At 42.9% G+C, this 22564-nt stretch overlaps 2 protein-coding genes across 4 annotated transcripts; both read left to right on the top strand.

The window, feature by feature from the left end:
• The first annotated feature begins 561 nt into the window (after positions 1-561).
• eif4e2rs1 (eukaryotic translation initiation factor 4E family member 2 related sequence 1) lies at positions 562-4101 on the top strand. The gene is made up of 7 exons (XM_054753249.1): positions 562-704; positions 1341-1419; positions 1489-1623; positions 1751-1855; positions 1919-2071; positions 2875-3011; positions 3880-4101. Exons 1-7 carry the CDS (start codon positions 688-690, stop codon positions 3917-3919), a joined length of 666 nt encoding a protein of 221 aa, XP_054609224.1. The 5' UTR covers positions 562-687; the 3' UTR covers positions 3920-4101.
• Positions 4102-4262: 161 nt separating this feature from the next.
• On the top strand, positions 4263-20429 carry LOC129168229 (retinal guanylyl cyclase 2-like). Of its 3 annotated transcripts, none has more exons than XM_054753246.1 (24): positions 4263-5378; positions 6204-6451; positions 6545-6775; positions 7554-7709; positions 8255-8397; positions 11119-11274; positions 11748-11897; positions 12167-12383; positions 12534-12606; positions 12822-12906; positions 13200-13316; positions 13394-13477; positions 13994-14170; positions 14236-14389; positions 14485-14628; positions 14708-14856; positions 14998-15161; positions 17954-18077; positions 18144-18212; positions 18336-18510; positions 18986-19084; positions 19171-19256; positions 19477-19562; positions 19738-20429. In XM_054753246.1, the coding sequence occupies exons 2-24, from the start codon at positions 6211-6213 to the stop codon at positions 19823-19825; spliced, it is 3168 nt and encodes a 1055-aa protein (XP_054609221.1). In that variant the 5' UTR covers positions 4263-5378; positions 6204-6210; the 3' UTR covers positions 19826-20429. The 3 variants fall into 3 exon arrangements, with proteins under 3 accessions (XP_054609221.1, XP_054609223.1, XP_054609222.1); XM_054753247.1 differs by having other exon boundaries at positions 5342-5378; positions 6333-6451; XM_054753248.1 differs by lacking the exons at positions 6204-6451; positions 6545-6775.
• The last annotated feature ends 2135 nt before the right edge of the window (positions 20430-22564 follow it).

The following is a 22564-nucleotide window of genomic DNA, read 5'->3' as shown; positions in this document are numbered from 1 at the left end:
ACGAAGACGCTTTTACAGACCTTTTTTAACAGATGTAAATATAAAACAAATAAATAATATATTATACATAACAGCTATATTAAAGTAACAATCAAAAGACAGTAGACAAAATGATGCAATTAAGTATTAAAAGCAGTTCTATAGAGGTGGCTAAAGCAAATGAATATATTTTTTACTTGCATTCCTGAGGAAAAAAATATGTTTACAAGCTGTTCTTAGTGCCAAAGGAGGAATAGAAAATATTTACAAGTTATATGTTCACCAAAGATGGTTATTATGTGTGAAAAGTGACTATTTAGTTATTTATTTCAGGATTAATGACAATTTTGAAAGATTTATAAACTATTGATGTTTTTATGACAGGTGGTCTAATAAACGTGTTAAGCACTGGACATTGGATTTCAGGGTGTATGATACACAATACAGTACCTTCATATTTCTTTAGGTAGGAAAAGGTTGGACACCCCTGCTGTAAGATCAATGAAGCATTACAACCATCATCATCATGTCGTATGTCCTTTACAGACTGCCGTATCCTTGCTTTTACGCATGCGCGTTCGCCGGTAAAGCAAGGGAAGCGACCTCTCTGAGGCGCATGACTACAGCCGGTAGAATTAAGGTTTAAAAAGCGTCAACGGAGAAAGTTGGAAAAGTCTGGGAAGTTGCAGAGAGTGTTACGGTGAAGGAATGGACCAACAGGAGTGGTAAGCCCGTTTAAAAACGTAGAAATAGCCGAAGAAACGCGTCTTAAACGGTCACGGCTAACAGCTAGCATGCTGATGAATCACACAGCGTTTGTTTGATATGTTTGTAGGAAGGTTGACACACAACCACGTAACGACACTACAGACTTGTTGATTATTTTAATCACTCATTGTATAAAAAGTGCAATTGACTCCGTAGTTTTGCATGCCTGGGGTGGTGTTCTTATATTTTTTGCTTGGAATAAAAGCCATCTTGAGCTGGTGACATACAGCATCTTCAATGAGATACATTATTTGATATCACATTAATTTGCTCTATCTCACCTATGAGATGTGGATGTTTTGTTCTGGTAGCTTAGCATATACTGACCTACATACAAAGGGCTTTAGTTTTTAGAGACATACTGCAGACATATATACTTCCACAATTCAACGCTAAAAGTTAATTAGGCATATATAGTGCATGAATATTTGTACTGCAAAGATTCCTACCATGTCAGGCATGATTACTCAGAATTGGTCTATGACAACGCATTCCAAATGATCCATCTTTAAAAACAGCTATCTGTGTCATGTCAACTATGGTTGACCTCAGTAGCTAGACATTAACAATTACAGTCCTTATCTGGATTTCAGGCCAAATGAAGAAGTCGGACTGGAAGAGGCAGAGTGTCACCATGACAACAATGACAGGACCAATAACAATCGTGGCAAGGTAATGTCATCACAGTGTGTATGACTTTCCTGTGTGCTCTCTTACCTGTCTCTCATCTGTCTGTGGCAGACGGTGAGTCCAGCTGCAGGAGAACATCCTCTCCAGTACAAGTACACCTTCTGGTACAGCAGGAGAACCCCGAGTCGTCCCGCAAGCTCACAAAGTTATGAACAAAACATCCGACAGATTGGCACTGTGGCATCGGTACAAACATACACACGCATGCATACGTGCATTTATGCAAATCTGGATTTCCACTGTTGTCAACCCGAACTTGGCGTGGTGAAATCTGTTGGAAAGGCTTGAGCAACAGGCTTATTTGTGGGTCCAGGTTGAACAATTCTGGAAGTTCTATAGTCATCTGGTTCGTCCAGGAGACCTGAGTGGACATAGCGACTTCCACCTGTTCAAGGAGGGAATCAAGCCCATGTGGGAGGTAAGGACAGTTGTACATTGTCTACCAAAACATCGACTGAACTGCAGCATTGTTGTCCTTCAGGATGAGTGTAACCGCAGCGGGGGAAAGTGGATCATTCGACTTCGCAAAGGGCTAGCAAGCCGATTTTGGGAAAACATCATTCTAGCCATGTTGGGGGAGCAGTTCATGGTGGGGGAGGAAATTTGCGGTGCCGTCGTGTCAATACGCTTCCAGGTATGGGTATAGTATTATGATGTTACCACTGATGATGATAATAATAATAATGACTACAATACATCACATTCATATGGCGATTACATATGTACTCACAGCTGAATGATTGTGTATTTATGCAACCATTTGTACAGCAATACTGTGAAAAGTCCCCCAATATTACCTTACTCCCTCACAATAATTGTGGCTGTACAATGGTTCTCCACTTTATAATACCCTTACTACACGATGTTATTACATCAATTACGACTGCTACAGTGGAACCCGTTAGGAAGGTCCTGTTTATGTTGACAACACGTCTATGTCGACCAATTCATCAAGTCCTGGTCCACGGCGTTTTTTTTATTACTAAAAAGAAAGATTTGATGACCTTATGGAGTGTTAATGTACATATTTGTTCGGTACGCAACCTCTCTGATAAGTGAAGTCCAGGCTCGTACAGGTGGATGGTGGGTCTGTATTCATTTTGTGCTTTAAATTTGATGTTGTTCTTGTCATAGTTTTACGCAATACATAATAAATAGGATCAATTAGATCGCTGTAATGTATGTTTGTTTTACTGATGTGTTGATGACTAGCTAGTGCGCTGCTAGCTCTTCAGCCATGGTCACATTGACATACAGTAAGCCCCTAAATAGCTGTCCTCGTCTGTGCCTGCCGTTAACTAGCAGCTAGTAAGGTCAATGCAAAGTTACTCATGAATGTGCTGTCTTTATTTAAAGAGCCTGGATTTCATTGTTGGTGCTGCAAAACAGTCCTTCAAGCTGACCTTAACATGTGAAATTAAATGTTTTATGTGGCAGGAGGACATTCTTTCAATCTGGAACAGGACGTCCAACGATCAAACCACAACATCCAGAATCCGAGACACTTTAAGACGAGTCCTGAACCTTCCTGCCAACACAATCATGGAATACAAGACTCACAACGACAGCCTCAGGTATGAATAACACTGTTAACTCCATGTTAACATTACTCTTATTGACTTGCATTATGGTTGGGACAGGCCTCATGGTGGCCTCGTGGTTAGCATGTTGGCCACACAATGAGGAGATCTGGATGATCTGGGTTCGTATCTCCATTTGGGCATCTCTGTGTGGAGTTTGCATGTTCTCCCTGTGCGTGCGTGCGTGGGTTTTCTCCGGGTACTCCGGCTTTCTCCCACATTCCAAAAATATGCATGTTAGGTTAATTGGCGACTAAATTGTCAGTAACTTCAAATTGACTAAGAAAATAATTGTTAGTTGCAGCCCTTGTATCATGTAAATAAATTATGGAATTAATTATTTGTTTTCATTATTCTGAATATGTATGGCAGTGTGTCATATAAGTTCCACAAGATTGAGCTTTGAGCTCCATTCATAGAGAGGGTTGGAAGAGGATAAGAGCACAGGGTTTGTCATTATTATATATGTAACTTATTACAGTAATATCAAAATTACAATTGTTGAAAGTAGGGATGTTCAGATCAGGGTTTTATGCTGCTGATTCCAATACCGATGATGAGTGCAATCGGCTGATACAGATACCGATCACAGGGATTAACGGTACATTTTTCAATTTATTTATGATGAGTGCTGGTGGCACAGGGAAAAGTTAGACAATTCCAAGGTCCCTTGACTGCCAGGCCCAAAAATAGCTTTTAGTAATAAGAACACGGTGACCAGGAGTTGATAGTTGGCGGTGACGGTTTGTCGACATAAATGGGTTTGAACTGTCATGACGTTCCCAAGTAATAGTTGCATTGCAATATGAGGTGTCCTGTTCCTGTAACTAATTTTGTGTTTTTTTTTTTTGTTTTTTTTTAGGGACAATTCAAGCTTCAGAAATACAAAGATTTCTCTCTGACGGTTGTGTCAACTGACTTCATTCAGGATGCCATCAAACTGCTCCCTTTAGTTATTTTTCTCGATTTTGGAGTTTCAGCTGATTGTGTGTGTGTGTGTGTGTGTGTGTGTTTGTGTGTGTGTGTGTGTGTGTGTGCATGTGTTCAATGGACCAATTAAACCCAGTTGACGTCATTTAACCAATTTTGTTTATTTTTCTTATGCTGATTGAAAGTGGAAGAGACCTAGACGTGGGTGTTTCATAGCACCATAAACATAATAGTGGAACACGTAACACCACGTTTTTAGCAGAGAAGGGACCCAAACTTCTGTCCTGGAATCCCTGGTTGAATGTCGCAGTACTGCTGATTGCGGTCAGTTGGGAGGAAGATTCTGACTGTGTTGTCCCAAATGGCAAATCTGGTCTCCTTGAAGGCTTTGGGCAGTGCCTCAAACTGAACTCTGCCTGGGTGGGGGACGCTAACACGAGGCAATGTTGGAAAACCTATAGGTGGTTATTTTAGAGGAATTCCCTCCACTGACTTGTACCAGGTTGCTGACCCTCTGTGTCCTGCTTTTCTCATGTAAAGCCCTGTCTCCTGGTATCTGATACCAATCTGTATACATGTCTGATTGCTGTCTAGCCACTATTTGAATAGGTTAGGTACACTTTGCAAAACTGAGAAAAATAATGCACAAAGAATCTGAGGTCTGAGTCTTCTATTGAATTATCCTGCTATTGCCACATCTTACCATTCCTTGCAACAAAGCAGGGTGCGGGTGAAGGCCTAATAGAATGGGAGTGGAAACATATTCCGAATTTTTTATGATTCCCAACTGGACCAATATTATTAGCCCACAACTTCAGTGTGTTTTTAATTCAACAGTAGGACTTTCAACATACGTACATGTACTGTCTGGCATTGCATATGGTGGACGTATAAATTTTTCCTGCAGCTGAGTCATTTTGACTAAGCCCGAAGAGAATGGGAACAACACTTTGTATCTTCAAGACCTCTTCTGGTTGGGCTAATCCTGCCTCTATTCCTGGCTTCAGACCAGCTGGGAGAGTGGAACTAATCCAGATCTGTATTATTAGATCAGATCTCAAAGTGAAACACTGAAGCAGTGTGAGGGTCAAAGCTAGACTGGAAAAGAGTCTATTGGGATGAACGACTCATCTGCTAAAAACATAACACAAATTTGAAACTGATCCGAATTCATAATGCAAAAGTTAGTACTTATAACTTCATAGTTGCTAATGCACAAGCACATGCATATTGAACGCAACATACTGTTTGCTCAATTGTAATTTTAATGTCTGCTCTGGCTACCCAGCTCAGCTAACCCCAACCGCCCATCAACCTCTCATTAGATGTCAACTGACTAAACAGGATTAAAGTCAAAGCCTCTTTCTGCCGTTCCACCTGACTCAGCGTCAGTTTGTTGGATTTCTGAACAAATGAAGGTCGGAGACGAAGGTAAATTGCAAATAGATTTTACTGCTTATTCTTTTGCATGTTGCTTGATTGTTTATGTATAAAATGTAAAATGTTCAGTCAGGATAGAAATTTGAAAGGAATCAGAAGTTAAAATGTATTTGAGTATTGTTTATATTGGTGAATATTAGTGAAATTATTTCACTCCACATTTCTCAGTTATGTAGGACATTTTTTTTTTTTTTTTTTACTATTATAATTTGAAAATGAAGAAGGAAGTTAGACATAGTTGGTAAAGTTCCTTACAAGTCCAGCAAAAAAGCACATTTATTTTGATTAATGCTGTGACGGTGTATGATTGTATGATATTATGGCTGCTGAATATTACGATTTGAGTGTATTTTCTCGTTTAACTGAGGAACATTTGTGTCCTGTGATTTGTGACTGTGGTATGTATGGAAGATACCCTTATTCCAAGGTTCACATTTTGCTGCCATTAATTAAGAGTTTGTTTCACAGTTTGCGGGGCTTTTGTTTTAAATGACTGTAAATGTCTCCTTTTGTTGCCACCATGGAAGCCCAGTGCAAGAATCATAGACGGGCAGTAGAAGGAACTGTCCTTGTTAGTACTTTACAACTGGTCAACTCAAAAGGACAGCATCAGTCATCAACTTTTTCATGTGGGAAGACATGACCAGGTTGACATTCATTAGCGCTTGCAGTCGTGTGCTGGTGGCTTGACTGCTGAGTCGAGGTGTTTAATCCTGTAAAGCTGCCAAGTAAAAATAACCCTGAAACCAGGATTACACACACAGCACCATTATGTGTTCCATTTGATGTTTTGGGGTGTTTCTGTTTGATTTACAGAGTGACAATGATGCTGCCCAGGTGGTTTCTGGGGGTGTGTTTGTGGTTGCTAAGTATTGCAGAGGTTTGGACTGCTACCTTCAAGTTGGCTCTGATTGGTCCCTGGTCCTGTGATCCGATGTTCTCCAGGGCAATGCCAACGGCAGCAGCTAACTTGGCACTGTCAAGGTTACGGAGTGACAGCAGTCTGAGCAGAGGCTATTGGTATGATGTCAAACTGCTGGATGAGGACTGTTCCACTTCCAAAGGTTTGTTCAACAGTAAAGGATGTCAATCAACATAGTTTAAATGTTTGCCAAGTAATGATGTTTCAAAAAAGTTCTCCTTGATTGATTTTTCAGCTTTGTCAGAACTTGGTGACATGGAAGGTTACGGCCACGCCTACATTGGACCCTTTAATCCCATGCTTTGTCATGCTGCCTCTTTATTGGCTCAACACTGGGAGGTGGGGCTTGCATCGCCCGGCTGCCTGGATGCTGACTGGCCAAACCTCCCGCCTATCACGCCACCAAGCAGAGTTCTGTTCAGTGTTCTCAGGTTCTTTCACTGGGCACATGTTGGCGTCATTTCAGGTCAGGAATGTCACCTTCGTGGGTGCGGTGAAGTGATGGGGGTTTAATTAGCGTGGGTGCTGTCAGTGTGGTTAGTATAGCTGGGCTATTCAACCCAATTGTTCTGGTAGCCACATTTAGCAGAAACCTAAGGACAGGGCGGCTGGAGTTCTCCCTTTACCATTATTATTTAGTTGTTTTATTTATTCATTCTTTCCACCTCATCAAATGGCTAATATAGTCATACAGTCTGTACAGTCATAGAGAAATAATACAGAAGCAATGTTTACGCTATTAAAAGATCGGCGATATTGAAACAGTACCATTATAGATGAGCACTGCTTTGGACAGTAATAAATATGCTATTTACTGTATATAGTAACATCTTTTTTCAACCAAAAATGCTTTTCTCTGTTGGGGGTGCACTTGGCTGAAAAAAGGTTGAGAAGCACTGATCTACAGGATAAGAGTGCTTTGCTGTTTGTAAGTAACTAAACACTTGGCTTTAAAATGTGCTCCATGACAGGAGTGCTCTGCACTTGTAGGATGTACTGAAAAAAACCCTAATCATAGATTCCGTATGTGGCAGGAGTGTTCTTGTGATTTTAGGAATCTGCTGCAAAGACGTTGCTTGCTCCCAGTTTTGAACTGAACTCGAAGGCCAGTGTGATGTAATTTATGGGCCGTCAGTTGAATAGCCCTGGTGTTTTGTATGGAAACTTTCCTGTTAAATGTTTTGGAAGATGTTCAGATAGGAGCAATTATCAATTATGCCCTTTTTACACCCTTCTGCTATTAGCTCCGGTCGACATTTGGAGGAGCACCGGACAAGAAGTGGCCTCTGCTCTCAGGGCGCTTGGCTTACCCATTGGTCCGGTTGTTGCCATGGAAACCAAGAACAGAGACGGAGCTCAGCATGCACTTGAAGCAATCAGACAGGCAGACAAGGTCAAAGGTCAGTGTTTCTGTTCTTCAATAACAGTCCAGGCTTCACAGATCACATTTGAGTCTAATCATTCTAGCACTGAAAGTTTTAATTCGTCATTGACAGAAGCTACACCACTTGGGAACATTCCAGTTACAAACACTCAGTCGGCTATACAAACAGACTGCCGTATTATTTTCGTTCTTTCTTTCCTTCTCATTACACAAGTCTGAATTTAAGAGTTGCGTACCTTCAGGGTAGTACAAGTTTTGCCGCCAACCAATGTTGAAAGTCTACTCTGCCGTATCCATGCTGCACAATCCCCACAGTGTCAGTTTGGTTTGGGTTTCAACAACAGTGGAGAAAGGAAGTGGCAGAGAGACAACAGGCGCTAAGAAATATTGATCGAAATATGATAAAAGAAAAGTGGCAAAATAACAACTTTTGATTATGAACAGTTTGAAGATTCAAATAGGAACTTGTGGAACGTAACTAGTTGGTAAGCAAGGTAGTGTCTGTAGTTCATGTTTAAGACCTAGAAGAGTCCTGAAGTTGCTTGTCGTTTTTATTTACAGTGGTGATATTGTGCATGAGCTCTGTTCTTGTTGGTGGGGAGGATCAGAGAAAGCTCCTTTTGGCTGCACTGGACATGGGGATGGTCTCAGATGGTTACGTCTTCATTCCATACGACGCCCTCCTCTATACTCTGCCCTACCAGGTAACTGAATGAAACCACATGGCACTGTCAAGCATTTTTAGTCATCAGGGGTGTCCAAACGTTTTCCGCCGGGGGCCGCTTAAGGAAAAGTCAAAGGATTCAGGGGCCATTTTGATACTTTTTTTGTTTTGTAAAAAGGCTGTATTTAAAGACAAAGCTTTGTGTTATAGGTGGCAAAGCGTTTCAGGAACGCTATTTTTTCAAAATGGCTTCTGGAGTGCGAAAACCTGAAACCTGTTTCCGTGTAGACAAGTGAACCACTGTTTTTAGAAAACGATGACGTCACCGACCCATCGCCACCCCTGACCAGAAGTGAGCTTTGATGACAAGCAAACATAATATCTGAAAATTTTGATTGGCATGACTCAACCCAGCCGACATTCTCCTGATATTTTGTCGACTTGGACTGCATGAGAAGAAGACTGCGGTGGCAAATTATAGGGGCCTGCAAATCCTGCCTAAGATGCCACGATGAAGAAAAGCACTGCAATAATGCATAACTCTGCAACAATGAGTGCAGAAGGGATCATCATTACTTTCTCTGCCCAAGAAAGGAAAATGACATTGAAAGAAGGAAAGAGAGCTGGCAGTCCAACCAGTGAACAGATTAAATGCTTGTCAAACTGTAACCTGTACAGTAGAGTTCAAAACGTTTTTGACTCAATATTCAAATGGAAATATAAAAAGAAGTTAAGAAAGCTTTTAAAAACAAATAAAGTACTTCCATCGAACACACAGAGGATAATAAAACAGTCCTTTTGATGTTGCTAGAGGTGGCTACAAGTAGGGGCAAAAAACTTGGACCAGACACAAACTACATCACCCACAAAGATGCTCACAGAATAGCATTAAAAAGCAACAACGTGACAATATCCATGCATGGGGTGGGGGACATTAAGTATAGTAAAAAAGCTACAAATCAAGACTCCTAAAGGAATGGGAACATACACACTTGCAGTATATTCTATGGTCTTGATGTAATTGCCAGTTCACAATATCATTGAAAATCGAAGAACTGAAACTTCTTCCCGGATGTTCAACAGGAAGAAATAAGAGGAAATTGAACTGCTAATTGGTGACAAAGAAGTTGTTTTTCTTAAGCTCCACGTCCAATGAAGACCACCAGAAGATCTCTTTGTTTTTTGGGAACATCCGTTATGGAAAATAGTAGGTGGCACACACCCAGATTTGCCTGAAGACATACAAATGCCCGCACTTTACTTTGAAACGTGCTTTGGTAGATCAATGAGGGCAGCTTCTGTTAAATGTAGAGAACAAGTTGAGACAAGAACAAGACAAGAACAGCACTCATCAAAAAGTGGGATCATCCGTTTTGGGAACATCCGTTATGGAAAATAGTAGGTGGCACACACCCAGATTTGCCTGAAGACATACAAATGCCCGCACTTTACTTTGAAACGTGCTTTGGTAGATCAATGAGGGCAGCTTCTGTTAAATGTAGAGAACAAGTTGAGACAAGAACAAGACAAGAACAGCACTCATCAAAAAGTGGGATCGTATTGGAGCAGCATGTGAGCCCAAGTGTAGAGGATGCTTCTGTGGAAGTTCCCGACCAGGAGGGAAAGCAATAACTTTGCTTGAGGAAAGAGAACTTGAAGTGATCAAGAAGGGCCTTACCTACGTAAAACAAGACAAACATGCATCAGATCACTGGGATGCGAAATACCCATGGACGGAGGACCAAACCTCGCTGCCAAACAACAGGAACGCGAACGTGAAAGCAACGTTTCTGAGAACAGAAAAACAATTAAACAAGGAACCACAAGGGATATTATTCCACTCTGGCATTGCCAGCAGCGAGAGGCATTCGACAGTGTTTCTCGAGGAATTCTGTGGGGAGTACGCCGGGGATATGGGGTACTGGACCACCTAATTCAAGCGGTTTGTTCCCTGTATGACCGGTGTCAGAGTTGGGTTCGCATTGCTGGCAATAAATCGGACCCAGTGCTGCCCTTTGTCACTGATTCTGTTCATTACTTTTATATAGTAGGGCCTTGAGGGGTTCCGGTTTGGTGACTGCAGGATTGGGTCTCTGTTTTTTGCAAGATGATGTGGTCCTGCTGGCTTCATCGACGCTCGGATTAGAACCGCTGCCCCTTCGCATTGAGAGGAGCCAGATGAGGTGGCTTGGGCATCTGGTCAGGATGCCCCCCGCGACCCGACCTCAGATAAGAAGAGTGATAGATGGATGGATGGACCACTAGGGAAACAAGCCCACAAAACGCAAATCCATGGGATTATACAGAGATTATATTGTATGCTATCTTGACAATGTGCCTTATTGAGATGAAATATGAGATATTAATGATGGATGCACAATAATGATATCAGACACAGCAGTCGTTCTTCATTATGCTTTGTTACCACCATATACTTGTGCTGTTTCTTAATCTGTCTCATGGTAGTACATTATTTGAGTCCATTCCATGTTTTAGATTTACTTTTTCCCCTAAGGTTGTATTTTTCTTTTGTTGAGAAAAAAATTGTTGTACGTTCTTTGCTCGCCTGTTGTTGTTTGTTTTGTGCACAATTTTGGCAGTTTTGAAATGTGAAATGTTGAAATAATGCGAACTTTTGAAATAAAAAACATTCAGGGGGGCTTAGGAACTTTGAGGGTGACAAAAGCAGTTTCAGTTAGCTTACTCATTAAACTCAACATTTCCTTTAAGACAAAACTTTCTGCTTTCTTTTTCCCACAAGGACATGGTGTTCCCCCAACTGACCAATAGCACGCAACTTCGTCATGCCTACAGTTCCGTTCTGACCGTCACCATGGCATCTGATCAGAATTTCTACCAAGCTTTTCGTCAGGCTCAAATGAACCGAGAGATCAGATCTGCGGTGGCAGCAACAGAGGTAAAAAAAAAAAAAAAAAAAGTGACAAACGCATACATGGAGCAAATGTGCATAGAAAGTATGAATATAGAATGATAGTAAGTCTTTGGTGACAGTCGAAACATGTCAAGGTAAATCTTCACCCACCCTCATACCTTAATTATACCAAAAAAAGTTTGAATACAAGAAACTGAACATACACATTTCAGAGTGGCCTTTTATTGTGGGCAGCCTAAGGCACACCTGTGCACTAATCATGGTGTCTAATCAGCACCTTGATGTGGCACACCTGTGAGGTGGGGTGGATTATCTCAGCAAAGGAGAAGTGCTCACTATCACAGATTTGTGAACAATATTTGAGAGAAATGTTGATATTGTGTATGTGGAAAAAGTTTTATTAGATCTTTGAGTTCATCTCAAAAACAAAAGTGTTGCGTTTATATTTTTGTTGAGTGTATATATAAGTAGTTTTCAATGGGACTAATTGTCAACAGGTGTCTCCACTCTTTGGGACCATCTTCAACATGGTTTACTTCGTTGCTAAGGCTGTAGAGGAGCGTCGTCAGGCAGGCGGGGGACGTTGGGTGACAGGTGACCAATTGGTCCAATCAGATGGAGGCTTTGACTACCAGGGTTTTAATCAGGTCAGTAATATTTCAAAGATCAAATGCGAATTAACTTTGAGTATAAAACACCTGGTTCATACTGCAAGGATATAATTTAACAAAACCTTTTGTTCTAATTTTGGTTTGCTTTGTCACTTTGAAACTGATACAAATTCATGAACAATTGTATATAATAAAATGTCTCTGGTGACAGTCAGAAAAGACAACAAACTAATAGACGGGACAATGTCAAAACTGACAAAAAATGGTTGTGGCAGTAAATAACGCTCAGGTGTGATCACCACCAGGTGTTGCATGGCGGTAGAGACGGCAGTGGTTTGCAGGCCACATACGTGGTGTTGGACAGTGATGGGGCTCGACTCGTGCCGACACACACGCTCGCTCCAACACATACTGACGGATCTATTAGCCACGTGAGACAGCTGAGTCGCTCCTTCGTCTTCCCGGGAGGAAAACCCCCGAGTGCCGCTTCCTGTTGGTTCAACCCTGATGAGGCTTGTGGAGGTGATGTGTCACCTTGTGGTGATCAGTGTAGTACTGTACTGACCTACCTGAAACAGTGTGAAACAGCGTTAAACTAGCCCCAGCACATAATAAAACTTTCTGTGCATTCAGTGAGTGCATTTATCCATGAAGGTATTTTTTCCCCTGTAGACACAGATACTGTGATGGCCGCCTTTGTCTTCATATTCATCTGCCTTCTGATTGGAGTTTTCTTTTGGATCAGGTAAACCAGAACAACTTTTAGATCTTTTGAGTTCAGCTCACGATAGAGGGGAGCAAGTGTTGCGTTTATATTTTTGTTGAGTGTGAAGTGTATGTGTATTATATACACACCAACACACATTACTACATATTACTATACTTTACTACTACTATACAGCTGCCCGTTGTGCTTAGTTAAGTCTAAGTAATTGATTGAATTACTATATGTTTGCTCAGGAAGCGCAGGATGGCGGAGACCATGACAAAACTCATTCTGACGTTGGATGACATCGTCTTCATCGACACTCAAGTCAGCAGGAAGGTCTGATGGCAACGATGTCACCGTGATTTGTTGTTTCATATGTGGCGCTATCCTAAGAAGAAAAAGCGAAATTGCAAACTAGTTGCACTGTTAAAACTAAACTGCCTTTGACCTTCAGTATTACATTAGCACATCATCAACATAATAGCTTGGAATGGAAGAAAGCTGCTTGTAGTAGAGCATTTCATTCTCACTGGTTGTACACATGAATTATACTGTACCTACAAGTGCGTTCTTGTTTAACGTCAGTACAGTACATCATACACGCGCTGCTTTTGCGATGGTTTTCCTAGAAGCTGAACGACGAGTCAATCATGAGGAGTCTTCTTGAAATTAAAACTCCATTCCGCTCGATTGCCAGAAGCTATATATTGACAACACCCGAGAGCTCAAATATTGGAATACTGGAGGTACAAAAAACACATACACGTTTCTGACTGGTGGTTTGATTGGACGTGTGTACTCTGATTGGCTGTGCCGTTCACAGGGTGACTGGGTTTGGCTGAAGAAGATCCCAGGAGGAAGGACAATTGCAGCCGTCAATCAAAACACACGGAAACTCTTCAGCAACGTATGACAGAGAATCCTCACGTGACTCAGTTGATTAGTTGAGGAAGAGTCGTACAGCGGAACCGGCTTAAGTCGGTCCCACTTGTGTTGCACATGTACGAAAGCTTTATCGTCGTCGTAGTCAGACCATACAACGAAATTCCCACACCAGTTCTCTTATATAAGAGTACTAAAGATCAGGAAACAGAAGAATCTAAATAACAATATCCAAAAATGGAGGAAAACCATGTCAATTGAAAAATCCCTTATTAGTCCGTTCTCCTTATGTCTCTGGCCAAAGTCACAAGTCAGTGTGCAAGCAATGGCTCGTTTAGTTTTTGATTATTCCGACAACCGCTTATGTCGACGTCATAAGTGGGTTCCACTGTATTTATGTTTTGAATCAATTCTTGTGTCATTCTTTGTTCTTGTGGTGTCATCCATGTTGGGACTGCATTTGCTTTCTCGCATGTGAAAAAGATCTTAAAAAGGTGCTTTGCCAGTTGAGTGTCAGACATCAGATTTTCTGTCTTTCCAGTTAAGAGAAATGCGACATGAAAATTTGAACCTCTACTTGGGAATGTTTGTGGACTCGGGGATCTTTGCTCTCGTGGTTGAACACTGCCCTCGTGGCAGCCTGGCAGACCTTTTAGCTGATAGCGAGATGAGGTTGGACTGGATGTTCAAGTCGTCTCTATTGATGGACCTCATCAAGGTGAAAGTGAACAACATTATTTGTTCAATTCCTGACGCTAACCACGACCGACGGGTGTCTTTCAGGGGATGAAGCATCTCCATCTACGGGGTTTAAGTCATGGTCGACTGAAGTCCACAAACTGTCTGGTTGATGGACGCTTTGTTCTGAAGATCAGTGATTATGGACTTCACATGATCCTTCACTCAGAGAGACTCAAACTTCCTGAGGACTCGCAAGGTGAGGACGTTTCTGCCCATTCACAGATCCAAATCTGATAGAGGACGTTTAAACTTTGGGTGTTTTTGTGTATTGTGTCGGCACTCGTCCGCCAGACCTGCTGTGGACTGCTCCTGAGCTTTTGAGGTGTCCAGTCAGAGGAGGGTCGAAGGCTGGGGATGTGTACAGTTTCTCCATCATCATACAGGAAGTGATATCACGAACGCCACCCTATGCTATGATGGACATGCCTGCTGAGGGTGAGGATGTCCTCCATCATAAAATGTGTGCTGCTGGACCACAGTTGTCCTGAATTGCGTCTCCTGGACTGTCCCACAGAAATCTTGGAGAGGCTGATGCAGCCACCTCCCCTTTGCCGACCGATTGTTTCGGTGGATGAAGCTCCAGCCGAATGTCTCAATCTGATGAATGAATGTTGGAATGAAGATCATGCCAAGAGGCCGAGCTTCGACGACATTTTCAAACAGGTGACTGACCAGATGAAATGCAATGAAACACTCCCAGGACGCACTCACGTAGGACAGCTGCAGGCACACGGGGAGAGCTGACAATACGTTAAAGACGCAAAAGAAAGTGAAAGACACTGTTGTGTTGCTGTGTCGCTGCAGTTTCGAGGCATCAACAGAGGGAAGAGAGCAAACATTATTGACTCCATGTTACGAATGTTGGAGCAATATAGTTCGAACCTGGAAGATCTCATCCGTGAAAGAACTGATGAACTTGAGGTGGAGAGAAACAAGACAGAGAAGCTCATAGGACAACTGCTTCCAAAGTAAGACACATCTGAACACTTAACATATTTCCGAACATACTTAACATTTTTACTTTGTGCCTTTTGGTGATGAGCACCAGCAGTGTTTTTACCCACTAACAGTCAAGCAGATATACCTATACTGTGTGTTTACGTGCGTATACAGCGAGCATTCCTTCGCTGCAGAGTCATACGAAAGGGTGACTTGTTGGACAAAATCTTCCTCAATAATGATCATTAGTGTAGTTGTATGTATAGTGTGTATACAGTCATCCCTCGCTACTTTGCTGCTCTAACATCGCTCCCTCGCTCTGTTGCGTTTTTTCAAAACGTAATTAATAAATGACCGCTGTTTTGTGGTTGACTATGGCCTATTATTAGTTGAAAAATATGCATATTTAAGCAAATTGTACGTTTTTTTTCCCCCCAAATTCGGCATTTTCAAGCATAAAAATGGCTAAATGAACTAAAAAACAAATACACTATAAGCCATTCACCACCACCATTCAACTTGTGAATGTAGTATTCTACATTGGTCACTAGATGTCAGTAGAGGAAAAGGCTTCTTGAGACGTCATCTGTACTTCTGTGTAGAAGGTGTCGGACGTTTCGCTCCTCATCCGAAGAGCTTCGTCAGCAAACTAATAAGTGCTGGTAGCTTAGGCCTTAAATACAGTAAGAGTGGGCGGAATTGGTGTGCCAACACCCTCCTCCTATTGGTTCGTTACACTAAACCTGGGCGGAGCAGTGGTATAATCCTATCCTGTTATTCACACCTACGATAAAAGGGAAGTGTCGCTCCCTGAATTGGGTATGAACGACTCTGATACTGGCTTGTTAGCATCTATTGTTCTGGCTCGGCCCTGCCTTCACCTCATTTGCAAGACTAAGAGCTGTGGGTTTTGGTCTCAGTAACCTGCTGAACACAGGGTCCAAATTAAACCTCAAACCACCATTCCGATTCAATGATGGGTTCTGTTGTTTGACAAAAATAGCTTCCTTTACTCCTCTTTCAAACCATCTGTTTTCTTTGGCCAAAATCTTTACCTCGCTGTCCTGAAAAGAGTGATTGGTAGCTTTCAGGTGTAGATGTACTGCTGATTGATGTCAGTAATTGTTCAGTGTGAGAGGCACCAGACTTGATGGAACAAAGGCTTTTATTGCAGGTTTAAATTATCTCACAACAGGCACAATAATAACAACATAATAATCATAATCATAATAACACAGGTTACTGTTGTGGCGATAGCCCACAACAAGCTAAAACTCATCTCTGAACCCCCGACGTCACTTCCTGTCCGCCATCGATTCTGCTCCTCTACAAGGTAAACTGTCTTAAATGTCTTATTTTCTCTGATTATATCGACTATATTAGGTAATACAAACGTAAAAGTGACTATATCGGTGTTAATCATGTCTAGAGAAGATCAGAAGCACGTTTTCTATGCCATAACTACAAAAATATTCCATTCATAAAGATGGAATTCTACTTTGTGGAAATTCACTTATCACTGTCGGTCTGAATCCATTTAACTGCGATAAACAAGGGATTACTGTAGGTTTAATTTAAACAGCGTACAGTGGAACTCTATTCAGTCAGTCCTGCCTATGTCAACAACCTTTCTATGTGGACCAGCTCATCCCTTGATCAAGGGATATTATTCAAACATTGAACAATAGTCCGCAACAGTAGGTATGAGAAAAACTGACCCATTTACTTCAGGGGTATAGATTTATGGACAATGTGGTGGCAGGTAGGTATTATGTAGCGAGGCTTGAGGTGCTCAGTGAAGCGTTTAAAGCCGACATTCCTCTCCACTGACTGGGGCTGCCTCTTTTCTGTGACAGTCACATTTTTTTCAACTTTTCAACGTCTCTCAAGCTTTGCAAATGTTGGATGTTTAAAGGGGAGCCGTGGTCTTGCGAAAATTCACATGTTGTTTTTTTGTGATGCTTTAGGCCACATGTGTCAAACTGGTGCCCTGGAGGGCCGAGACGCTGCAGGTTTTCTCTCCAACCAGTTTCTTCAGCAGGTGATTTAATTGATGAGCTCCTTCCCTCAAAGTGAAGGTGTTGATCATTAAAATCACCTGCTTTAGTGACCGGCTGGAAAGAAAACCTGCAGTGTCTCGGCCCTCCATGGCACGAGCTTGACACGCCTGCTTTAGGCTCTTGTGGGATTGGTCGTACTAATTTTTCCCGGTCGTGTGTGCCAACACAGGAAACATGTGCATGACAAGTATTGCACTCGGCTACAACCTCTTTTTCAGACTTTGAAAAAAAAAACACTGCCACACTGCCGACATCACTCCTTTTCCCCTTGCTACTTTGTTAGCACACCGTGCTGTTGTGGTCACGCGGGCTTTGCATGCCCTGCATGATTTACAGAAGCGTTATTGTCATTGTAGTCAAGACATACAGTACATGAAATTATTATGTCTCTCATCCTCGTGAGTAAAAGCAACAATGCATTGCAACAACTTTCATTTCATTGAATTATAAGACACGGCTATGTTTTGTGTCTGGCTGTACTTTGAATTATTTTGTTTGGCCTTGAAAAGTTATGTGACCCATGCACTAAACAAATGTCAAGCCACTAACATCACTGCGTGGATATGAGACACTTGACATTTGAATCACAACTTGACAAATCTACTGGAGATATTGATAGGAGAGAAACGGCGCCCTCTGGTGGGGTACGGCCGAAATGCAGAGTCAGCGTCTTAGCTCCAATAAACAAACCCAAGAGCTCTAGAAATATCAAGACGAAAGTTGCATTTATTTCTTGTAAACATGGGTAACAATTGTTTCAGGTCCGTGGCTCAGGCTCTTAAGAAAGGGAAGCCAGTTCGACCGGAACATTACGCCGATTGCACTCTTTACTTCAGCGACATTGTTGGATTCACAACCATCTCTGCTCTCAGTGAACCCATTGAGGTACAAACTACTCAAGTCCCACAGCCATCATATTCATGTCACATTGTGTGCATCGTGTGTGTGTAGGTCGTGGACCTGCTGAATGACCTTTACACCATGTTTGATGCCATCATTGCTTCTCATGATGTCTACAAGGTAGGCTTCTTTCAACTTCCACGCAGGATCAAATAGTACCATATGGAATGACTCCAGGAAGTACAAAGTGTTGTGTGTTTACTGGGCAACAAATGGGACCAAACTAATTGTTGCTGTGTGCAGGTCGAAACAATTGGTGATGCTTACATGGTGGCGTCCGGCGTTCCCAACAGGAATGGAAATCGGCATGCAGCTGAAGTGTCCAACATGTCGCTGGATATCCTGCACTCCATTGGAGCGTTCAAGATCAAACACATGCCGGAAATTAAAGTGAAGATACGAATAGGACTTCACTCTGGTACACACACACACGCACATTATCGATAACAAATACATGACCAAATTGCTAACTTTGTTAGCATTTTGAGTTGGCTTTTCAGTGTTTCCCCGAGCGTCACAGCTTTGACTATCAGTGAGACAAACAAGCGCACACATGCACAGCGTAGCAGAAAGCAGTGCAATCACAAGTTCCATTTGGGGCGCACACATGTACGTGCGCTGCGTGTAAAACAAACAAGTGCATGCGCGCAACGCAACAGGCTGTTTTGCAATCGCTCCTCCACAATAACATTTCACAACAGAAATCAATACAAAATGACTTCTGTTGTGAGCTATATAAAATAAAATAAAACCATCTTCTAATACTCATGATAGGGGGAAACAGGTTTTATTTTTTTCCAAAGAGTTGCCTCGTCTTAGTGATGAGCTGCTGTGTTGCACACAGACATCCCAGTGTGCCGAAATGTTAATCGATGCGAAAAATGTGTCCCCAGGTCCAGTTGTGGCAGGTGTGGTGGGTCTCACGATGCCCAGGTACTGTCTGTTTGGAGACACTGTGACCACAGCTTCTCTTATGGAATCCAGCGGACTTCGTACGTGGAAAAAACAGGAAAAGTCCATCCAATAACGCGACGGCGTACTTGCACAATATTGAACAGTCTGGTTTTGTACTTTGTAGCCTACAGAATCCACATCAGTCTGAGTACAGTGAAGGTTCTGACGAGTCTCAAACTGGGTTACCACATGGAGATCAGAAAAGCTCAGGTACCCGCAATAACTTAACTCATTTGAGTCCGTTATGTCGTGGAAGAAATCTAGAGACGTGAAGGACACAGTTTCTTTTTTGTCCCCAGATTGGTTTGCGGCTAATATGTGTGCAGCCTTTTGAAAGATGACGCGTTAAATGACACACAAATCTGAAGCAAGCCAATTTGAAGTGTTAAACAGTAATCAAGTGAGACAATAACTTGAGCTGTGGTTTTAGGTGAAAGGTTCAGAGGACACCTACTGGCTGGTGGGGAGAGACGACTTCAATAAACCTCTACCCATCCCTCCAGACCTCATGGGCGGGTAAGGACGCATGCGCACGCACACACACACACACACACACACACACACACACACACACAAAGTTAATCAAACAATTTATAGCATGGCTAAAGGTGAGTCAGTGCAGGTACTTCCAGAAATATTTGGCCATTTTTCCTTCTTGCTAACGTGATTTGTACGCCGGTGTGTGTTTTAGGGCCAGCAACCATGGTATCAGCCTTGATGAAATCCCAGTTGAAAGAAGACAGAAGTTTCTGGACAGACAGAAGAAAATGAAGAAATAGACGTTGCCAATGGACATACACACATACACACTACCTCCACGTTTGCGATGTAAATATAAAAAAACAAAACAAAACAAAACAAAAATCAAAAATTCCACGTGCATATTAGGCTTCCTGATCACTGTTTGTGCCTCTTGTGGTTCTTGCAATAGTGAAATGTGTTGCATTTAAATGATATTTTTCAGCGCATGATCTTAATAGGTGCTTTTTACTGAGTTAGTGGTTCTGTGTATCTACAGTAAAACTTCTCAAATGTTGAACACAGTCCATTCCAGGATGTAGGTCAACCTCCACCTTGTTTGCATTCCAAAGGAATTTTCCCACTGCAAACAATAGCGATAGAAATAATGCGTTCCACGGTCAAGCTGTTGCCATCATAAAACCGTTATTAACATTAGAGGCAATGTTTTAAGTAACTAAGTCATTGTAATATTCTTCATGGTCATACAGGAATAAAAATGTGTTCATCACTGTTAATATTCTGACGTAAAAAGATTCACTTGTAATTGTAGTGACAAAGTGATGGTTATAGTGGCATCTCATTTTTCTTAAATGTCACACAAATGTGAAACGAAGTTAACTGTAGCATGTAAACGCAATAAAAGCTGCCTTTCTTGACTTTGTTGTTGCTGGTACTCTCCAGTTGGGTTTTTTGCCATCTTTGGGTCCTGCCGGGACCCCCGATGAATGTTTGGGGGGTTTGACCTAACTCCCGGGTCTGAAAGGTGTCGTTTTAGCAACTTGAAAAAACTTGAAAAAATGCGATTTCGCGACAGTGCGGCACTGTCGAAACGGGTGAAAATCGACACCTCGGAAAAGTTGGGTTTTTTGCCATCTTTGGTTCCTGCCGGGACCCCCGATGAATGTTTGGGGGGTTTGGCCCACCTCCCGGGTCGGAAAAGTGTCGTTTCAGCAACTTGAAAAAACTTGAAGAAATGCGTTTTCGCGACAGTGCCGGCACTGTCGAAACGGGTGAAAATCGACCCCTCGGAAAAGTTGGGGTTTTTGCCATCTTTGGGTCCTGCCGGGACCCCCGATAAATGGTTGGGGGGTTTGGCCCACCTCCCGGGTCGGAAAAGTGTCGTTTCAGCAACTTGAAAAAACTTGAAAAAATGCGTTTTCGCGACAGTGCCGGCACTGTCGAAACGGGTGAAAATCGACCCATCAGAAAAGTTGGGTTTTTTGCCATCGTTGGGTCCTGCCGGGACCCCCGATGAATGTTTGGGGGGTTTGGCCCACCTCCCGGGGCGGAAAAATTGTCGTTTCAGCAATTTGAAAAAATGCGATTTCACGACAATGCCGGCACTGTCGAAACGGGTGAAAATCGACCCCTCGGAAAAGGTGGGTTTTTTGCCATCTTTGTGTCCTGCCGGGACCCCCGATAAAAGTTTGGGGGGTTTGGCCCACCTCCCGGGGCGGAAAAGTGTCGTTTCAGCAACTTGAAAAAACTTGAAAAAATGCGTTTTCGCGACAGTGCCGGCACAGTCGAAACGGGTGAAAATCGACCCATCAGAAAAGTTGGGTTTTTTGCCATCTTTGGGTCCTGCCGGGACCCCCGATGAATGTTTGGGGGGTTTGGCCCACCTCCCGGGGCGGAAAAGTGTCGTTTCAGAAACTTGAAAAAATGCGATTTCACGACAGTGCCGGCACTGTCGAAACGGGTGAAAATCGACACCTCGGAAAAGTTGGGTTTTTTGCCATCGTTGGGTCCTGCCGGGACCCCCGATGAATGTTTGGGGGGTTTGGCCCACCTCCCGGGGTGGAAAAGTGTCGTTTCAGCAACTTGAAAAAACTTGAAAAAATGCAATTTCGCGACAGTCGAAACGGGTGAAAATCGACCCCTCGGAAAAGTTGGTTTTTTTGCCATCTTTGGGTCCTGCCGGGACCCCCGATGAATGTCTGGGGGGTTTGGCTCACCTCCCGGGGCGGAAAAGTGTCGTTTCAGCAACTTGAAAAAACTTGAAAAAATGCGTTTTCGCGACAGTGCCGGCACTGTCGAAACGGGTGAAAATCGACCCATCAGAAAAGTTGGGTTTTTTGCCATCTTTGGGTCCTGCCGGGACCCCCGATGAATGTTTGGGGGGTTTGGCCCACCTCCCGGGGCGGAAAAGTGTCGTTTCAGCAACTTGAAAAAATGCGATTTCGCGACAGTGCCGGCACTGTCGAAACGGGTGAAAATCGACCCCTCGGAAAAGTTGGGGTTTTTGCCATCTTTGTGTCCTGCCGGGACCCCCGATGAATGTTTGGGGGGTTTGGCCCACCTCCCGGGGCGGAAAAGTGTTGTTTCAGCAACTTGAAAAAACTTGAAAAAATGCGATTTCGCGACAGTCGAAACGGGTGAAAATCGGGTGAAAATCGACCCATCAGAAAAGTTGGGTTTTTTGCCATCTTTGGGTCCTGCCGGGACCCCCATGAATGTTTGGGGGGTTTGGCCCACCTCCCGGGGCGGAAAAGTGTCGTTTCAGCAACTTGAAAAAATGCGATTTTGCGACAGTGCCGGCACTGTCAAAACGGGTGAAAATCGACCCCTCGGAAAAGTTGGGTTTTTTGCCATCTTTGGGTCCTGCCGGGACCCCCGATGAATGTTTGGGGGGTCTGGCCCACCTCCCGGGTCGGAAAAGTGTCGTTTCAGCAACTTGAAAAAATGCGTTTTCGCGACAGTGCCGGCACTGTCGAAACGGGTGAAAATCGACCCCTCGGAAAAGTTGGGTTTTTTGGCATCTTTGTGTCCTGCCGGGA

This window comes from Dunckerocampus dactyliophorus, chromosome 15 (assembly GCF_027744805.1).
Source record: "Dunckerocampus dactyliophorus isolate RoL2022-P2 chromosome 15, RoL_Ddac_1.1, whole genome shotgun sequence".
Lineage (NCBI taxonomy): Eukaryota > Metazoa > Chordata > Actinopteri > Syngnathiformes > Syngnathidae > Dunckerocampus > Dunckerocampus dactyliophorus.
Note: the sequence above shows the minus strand (reverse complement) of the source record. Positions and strands in the feature narration are given on the sequence as shown.

Coding starts and splice junctions, on each gene's coding strand:
- eif4e2rs1 (XM_054753249.1), top strand. Junction 1,624..1,750: donor AGATTGGCACTGTGGCATCG/GTACAAACATAC, acceptor TTGTGGGTCCAG/GTTGAACAATTCTGGAAGTT. Junction 2,072..2,874: donor TCGTGTCAATACGCTTCCAG/GTATGGGTATAG, acceptor TTTATGTGGCAG/GAGGACATTCTTTCAATCTG.
- LOC129168229 (XM_054753246.1), top strand. CDS start 6,211: ATGATGCTGCCCAGGTGGTTTCTGGGGGTGTGTTTGTGGTTGCTAAGT. Junction 11,898..12,166: donor ACTACCAGGGTTTTAATCAG/GTCAGTAATATT, acceptor GATCACCACCAG/GTGTTGCATGGCGGTAGAGA. Junction 13,478..13,993: donor CACGGAAACTCTTCAGCAAC/GTATGACAGAGA, acceptor CTGTCTTTCCAG/TTAAGAGAAATGCGACATGA.